We start from the raw sequence: 6,442 nt of genomic DNA on the forward strand, positions 1-6,442 counted from the left end.
AAACAACATTTTAAAGGGTCCATAGTTCAGAGAATATAAGTCTCTGTTCCTGCCTCTATTGAATCGGTTCTGTTTGATCTTGCAGAAACAACCAACCCCCTTCCAGAGTCTTGTCAGTGACACAATGTAAAGAAATGTATCAAACCAACATGAAATAGAAAATGTTAAACATGCAGTTATTTACCTTTTACACAACTTGTGATGATCTACTTACTTTGTGCATATTTATTGCCCAAAGGGTATATAGTTATGAATCAATCGTTAATCATTAATCTGTTTATTCGACTTTCTTAAGAGACTTTTATTTCTATAACTATTATAATGCAATAAAAGGTTTGGTTTGGAGGGTCAGTCAAGACAGAGGTTATAAGACATGACAACATTTGGTTGTTGGGACTTTTAAGGAAATGGCTAACAGCATGAGAGTGACTCACACACTGTCATGTGTTGATTCACAGATACTTGCCGAGGTCTTTCTTTGCCTGGCAAACAACACTTCCACCACCTGCATAAGCGTTTGAATCTTTTCAACGTATTAGGATTGTGACGTTTAAAAATCTACAATTACAATTGTTACGTTTCATTTTGAGGCATGACTTCTGTGAAATGAATGCATTTAATAAGCTTTGATGATTCTGTGCATACTGGAAGAGTTTGTGAAGGCATTATAATGAAGTAATCGTACCAGGGGAACAATGAAACACTCCAACTTCCCCTCTTTTTCCCCTCTTGTTCATCCTTCCTTCTGTCTGCACTGGTACAGCAGGGTTGCAGTCATGCATGTGGACCCTGTCTTTCTGGTGTGTCCTCTGGTTTTTGGTGAGTTTTTAATGTTTTATGATTATGATGATGATTAACTATTAATAAGCTTCTGATTGTTGTATGAATTTCAAGATTGTTCATTATCAGCCATGTTAACCTTATGAAATCATGCGTTAGTTATGCCATGTTTATTTGGATCCCCATTAGCTTCAGAATAGCGAGAAGCTATTCTTCCTTGGGTCCGCAGTTTACAGTGTGACAATACATTTTACACATTCATATTTGATATATTATTTTCACACTACACAAACATTACACAACACATAACATATCTATAATAACAAAATCATAAGGACAATTTACGGAAATTTACAATAACTCAAAAGAAACAGACAACACAAAGAGAAGCTAGTGTACTTTTTCTGTGAGTGTCGCTTGCAGAATATGTCGTTTTGAAGCATTAAATTAAGGATCATTTGGGGCCTGTTATACTTGTTTATTTTTTCCATGAAGAAAATAAAAATGTAAAAATAAAATGCAAACATTTAAATCAAGATAGATGTGTTGCAATGTCAACTTAGTGGATTGTTTTAGATTCTCCAGAGTTAAAAGTGCAGCTTGTGCTCTTCCCCTTTCTAAATTTACATTTGTTGTGAAACCCTTCAGGGTTATTTAATGCATCTGCAGACAGTTCAGAGAAATACTGCAGATTCAACCGAAAGTCAGCTCAAATGTGTTCTTTCCAAAAGACCTCAAGAGATACATTTCAGTGATAACTAAATGACTGCAAGTGACAACTTTGCAGCTTGTAACAAACTTTTTTTTTAATTTGCCACACACTTTGGATATTTTGAAATAAAAAAATATATTAAGGACACATAACATGACCAACAGAATAACAATGTAGCTAAATGAAAATTTAAATAGCATTGTTAGAGTTTGTTTTTTTTTGCTCTTTATTGTAGCTGCAGCCTTATGGGGGGCGGTCCAGACTGCCTCTCCTGTGCCCTCCGTCCCAGACCATGTCCAAGCACAGGTTGGCTCCTGCGTGGTGATCCCCTGCTCTTTCACTCCTCTAGTTCCTCATCCTCTCAGGGGGAGGAAGGAGAGGGTGGACGTGCGGCTGAGGTTCAGAGGTGGTGGTCACTTCTTTCCTCTCCGCAGCACCGCTTATAACAGCGAGGACAGAGACCAAGTGAGCAGGGATTTCCAAGGCCGGACGTCCCTCTTCGGGCGAATTGCAGATGGAGACTGCTCGGTGAAGATTGAAAGGATCAGCCAGGATGACTCCCGGGTGTTTGAGATGGCTCTGAAGAGAGGGGATGATCTACTCTGGGGGAAGCCAAGGAGCTTCAATCTGGATGTTGCAGGTATGTGGAAGAGTCGATTTACTGTGTCTTTATTCTCTTGTAAAGGCAGTTGATCTTTGAATATGGTACAACCACATATTATGATCACAGTATAGTTGAGCTTCTAAATTGGAAAGCCAACATTATTTTAGAGCAGAAATTATTTGTTTGTTTGCAAAACAAAGGGGGGAATATTTGCATGCAAAAGCCAAAAAGCTGAGATTAAAGTTTATATAATTGTAATGCAGATTGACCGCAGAAGTATATCATGTGAGAAATGAATTGCAAAAGAAAAAGTTTAAGAGAGAGAGTCATACGATAATCATATGTAGAAGCAAAAAACACAAAATAAGAAATGTGGGATTATCCACCCTTAATAAACCGATATTTACACTTTAACTGATGGATGCAATGGTTCATTTATCAGAAGCAATAGAGCAAAATAATGTGCTTCATTAGATGTATTGTAACACTGTTGAATTGGTGTTATTTAAAACCTTCACTGCAGTAATAAAAGCCAGTAATGCTGCAGGTTTTCCTCACTGGCAGAGACTCTTGAGGCTCCAGTCATCAGTGGCATGCTGTCCGCCACAGAGGGACAGCTGGTCACCCTGAACTGCTCCGTCAGCTATCACTGCCCCTCCAGACCTCCTGCGCTGCAGTGGAGGTGGGAGAGAGGAGCTCAGCTGAACAGCACTGGGCCTGGGGAGGTGCAGACACTCCACCTCCAGCCTGAGCCTGACAGGCTGGTGTTACTGGCCTCTCTGTCCTTCACGGTGTCGCACCAGGTGAAACCAAAACTCCGATGTGAAGTCAGTTACCCAGGAGCAAAAACATTGGCCTCTTTTCGGGAACTGCATGTGACATGTAAGCACCGTTTTGACTATGAAGAATATGTATGTTTTTTATGGCTCATTTTTTCTTCAAACCTTTGTCTTTTTTTCTCTTCTATGCTCCTTAGTTTCACCAAAGGATGTAGTGGTTCAGGTCCAGTCCCTGACTGTGCACGAGGGGGGCAGCGCCTTGTTGGTTTGCTCATGCAAAGCTGACCCTCCGGCATCCGAGTATCGCTGGTCCTACACCCAACACGGTCACACAGTGTATCTCCACCAGCGAACACACGTAGTCCGGGTGTTCAACGTGACCAGAGACATGAAGGTCCGCTGCTCAGCACAGAACCTGATTGGGCGAGGAGAATCCCGGCTCACAGCGCTGAACATACAATGTAATCATCCTGCGTCCTAAAGGCCTTATTCCAATGGCCTTACACCCATTTTCACTATTTGAAAGGAAGTGAAAAATAAACAGTGGGAAGACTGTCAAAGAGAAACACACTCAGGGCTCTGAAGAAAAAGTTTCAGTGCACTTTCTGATTGAAAGTTTCATGTTTTTGAAACCTCTAACTCTGTGGTTCCCAAACTTTTTCTGCCAGGCCCCCCTTTAGCAGATGCAAATATTTTCAAGACCCCTTCACAGCATTTTCGGCCTTACATTTACCTGGAAGTCCTCTCACAACATTTGACACGCTTTGCTAGCACTGAAAAACAGGGTGCATCGTTTTTGTTAAACATCTGGCATACCTCTGGGTGCCCCATAGGGGTCCAGCGCCGCACTTTCGGGGTCCAGCTGCTCTAACAGGTTGTAAATGGTCAGAAGAGCTCTTAATGCAACTTTTACTAACAGTAAAGTCTGACAGTGTATCGTCCGCAGCACACTATGGCAGCATTTGAAGAGTTAAATGACTCAAAGTCAACATAAGTAGGATTTTCAGTTGGCCTATACAATCTGTAATGTAAACACTTTTATCATTTGACCCAAGAATTACTAGCTTAAAAAAAAAAAATAGTTCTGTATGTTGAGTAATTAAGTATTGAGTGTTGAAAGAGGCGATGTGTAAATGTGCTTTTTTCTTTCGTACAGATAAACCAGTCATCCTGCGGCTCTCTTCCACCTGCGCTGTTGAGAATCTGTTGGTTCTGTGTCGCTGTTCAGTTGACTCCAACCCCAAACCCGCCGTCACCTGGAGCGTGAACGGGACGGTTCCGCCTCACGATTACAACGTGTCAGCGACATCTGAGCCTGGCGTGCTGACAGCTACTCTGATGGGCCGCATGGACAAACCTCAGACGGTGATCTGCTTTGCTGTCAACGCACTGGGAAATGACTCCCTGGTGTTGCTACAGGGAGGACAAGGTGTGTTTAAAGCCCCGGTTTTCTTCTCGTGTTTACAAAGTCCAGAGCTCTGCTTGTTGTGTTTTTTATTCCACTCTGATGCAGATCTGGTGCTGAAACGTCTGAGCAACACGTCTGTAGCTTGGAAACTTCAGTGACGAAGAATAAACTCAAGAATGTGAAACTCAGAAAAGCTTATTCTTTTTGCACCTTTCTTGTTTTTTTTAATAGCTTGTGGTCACTGATGTTAATTTTGTATATTCTAAGATTGCAATTCTAGTATTTACCATTTTAAACTGTTTTTCATATATTATTTAAATAGAATATCTAAATGAAGAAAATGCACCAAGCTTGAGTGACCGGCAATACATCTTCATTACAAGTATTGCATTTTTGTTTTTACATAACATAATGATCGTTTGCTTGTCTTTTTATCCTCTCACAGACACAGCTCCTTTGTTGTGGTTGGTGATACCTGCTGTGGCCGTCTGCCTTGTCTTCTTCCTTCTGTCTCTTTGCTTGTACTGCTGCAGGAAGAGAGCTGAAAAGTATGTGAATCAACGCAGCCTTTTAAAAGTTACCTTGAACTTGTTACACTTATTGCGAAGCTTTACAAACCTGCTCTTCCTCAGACATGTCCTGAGTAGACGCCCAGCCGTGTACCCTGGAGGAATTTATCAAGACCAAATGCCCCTCTATATCAACTGTACAGAAGTGACTCATATCTACACCAACGGCAGCTACCAGCTTGTATATCAGAACTGTACACCTCTTTTCGTCCATACAAAACAGGTATATCATTGTCTTAATTCCGGAGGGTAGGTTCTACCCTTGGCTACACGGAGAATTAGATACAATCCCTTATTCCCTGAACTGAAAATTCTGTTATTTTTTCAGATGCGTCCAATGGCCAGAAGAGGCGGTGAAAGAAGAAGAGCAGGAGAGGTTGGAGGACTAGAAAGACAAGCAGGTTTGGGAGTCAGAGGTTTAAGAGAGGTGCAGGGCACAACAGTGGCTGATGCAGAGACGGCCATCTACTTGGAGATCCTCTGAGCTCCATGTGCAGAAGCTAAATGATACACCTGCAATGTTTAGTACATCATTGTCCAATGTCACTTTCAGTAACTGTATATATTCTTCATCTTTACCTACATGCTACCTGCTTATCACGACCACACACGATATTAATGGTCTTGATTGGCAAGGTATGCTCTACCCTCCTGTCCATGTTGAATGATTTCTGGCTCTGGTTTTATATAATATATAAAAGATGAAAAGATGTGATGAACGACCAACAATCATTTCATCTTGTGTCATTTCTTTGTTGCACACAAACACATTCTCACAGATGTCTATACCAGGCCCCCAAATTCCTGTTTTAGCAATATTTGTATCATGTTGGACCCAAAGACATCCTTATGCTGTGTTTGAATATCTTCTGTTGGAGTAGACTGCATCTCAAATTGTGATGTAATTAGCAACATTTGGTATACAAGTCCCTTCGTGTATCACAATGCTCAGAAGATAAACATGTCATGGCATTGCAGTAAGAGCACAGGGGCATTAGCAATGGCTCTGTTACATAAATCATCCGAGTAAGTAACAGGAGGGCCGGGAAACTATTCACACAGAAGGCCACAAGCTTATAAGACACACAATGTTCTTTTTTTAATTTATTTTTTCCAAAGGAAATATAAAAATTATCAGCAACCCACACAGTCCTGTCCATTTAAAACAAGTCTTACTTTCAGCTTCATGTTTTTCTCTTCAATTAATTGTTTAATTCGTTGGTTAGTTAATAGTTATTAGTTATTTAATAGCTATTTTTTAATTAATCGTATCTATTCTTATTTTTATTTGTACTCACTTTATTTTTCTTGACCTTTAACTACTGCAACACTTCAATTTCTCTTCTGGCGATCAATAAAGGATTGTCTCATCTTAAGACAGCTCCTTCCTTATTAACAGCTGCATACAGTCAGGAATGTAAATAAAATAAAAACGCAAGAAAGACAAACACCTTAAGAATAAAAAGTTATCACGTATCTAAATTAAGAATTAAGTAGTGGCGTTTATAGCATTTAAACTGTCTGGGTAGTGGAAAATATATTGTACTACGAGACTAGTGTTGCTCTCTTAACCGATATGAAATGTGAACG

The 6,442-nt window shown here is 40.4% G+C and overlaps 1 protein-coding gene across 1 annotated transcript; it reads left to right on the plus strand.

The window, feature by feature from the left end:
* Nucleotides 1-10: 10 nt before the first annotated feature.
* Nucleotides 11-5,567, plus strand: LOC109997897 (sialic acid-binding Ig-like lectin 5). The gene is made up of 8 exons (XM_020652549.3): nucleotides 11-819; nucleotides 1,728-2,132; nucleotides 2,661-2,978; nucleotides 3,073-3,336; nucleotides 4,032-4,304; nucleotides 4,729-4,831; nucleotides 4,916-5,075; nucleotides 5,181-5,567. The coding sequence occupies exons 1-8, from the start codon at nucleotides 696-698 to the stop codon at nucleotides 5,334-5,336; spliced, it is 1,803 nt and encodes a 600-aa protein (XP_020508205.3). The 5' UTR covers nucleotides 11-695; the 3' UTR covers nucleotides 5,337-5,567.
* Nucleotides 5,568-6,442: the final 875 nt, after the last annotated feature.

Source organism: Labrus bergylta, chromosome 8, assembly GCF_963930695.1.
Source record: "Labrus bergylta chromosome 8, fLabBer1.1, whole genome shotgun sequence".
In the NCBI taxonomy this organism is placed as follows: domain Eukaryota; kingdom Metazoa; phylum Chordata; class Actinopteri; order Labriformes; family Labridae; genus Labrus; species Labrus bergylta.

Coding starts and splice junctions, on each gene's coding strand:
- LOC109997897 (XM_020652549.3), top strand. CDS start 696: ATGAAACACTCCAACTTCCCCTCTTTTTCCCCTCTTGTTCATCCTTCC. Junction 820..1,727: donor GGTGTGTCCTCTGGTTTTTG/GTGAGTTTTTAA, acceptor TCTTTATTGTAG/CTGCAGCCTTATGGGGGGCG. Junction 4,832..4,915: donor TGCAGGAAGAGAGCTGAAAA/GTATGTGAATCA, acceptor GCTCTTCCTCAG/ACATGTCCTGAGTAGACGCC.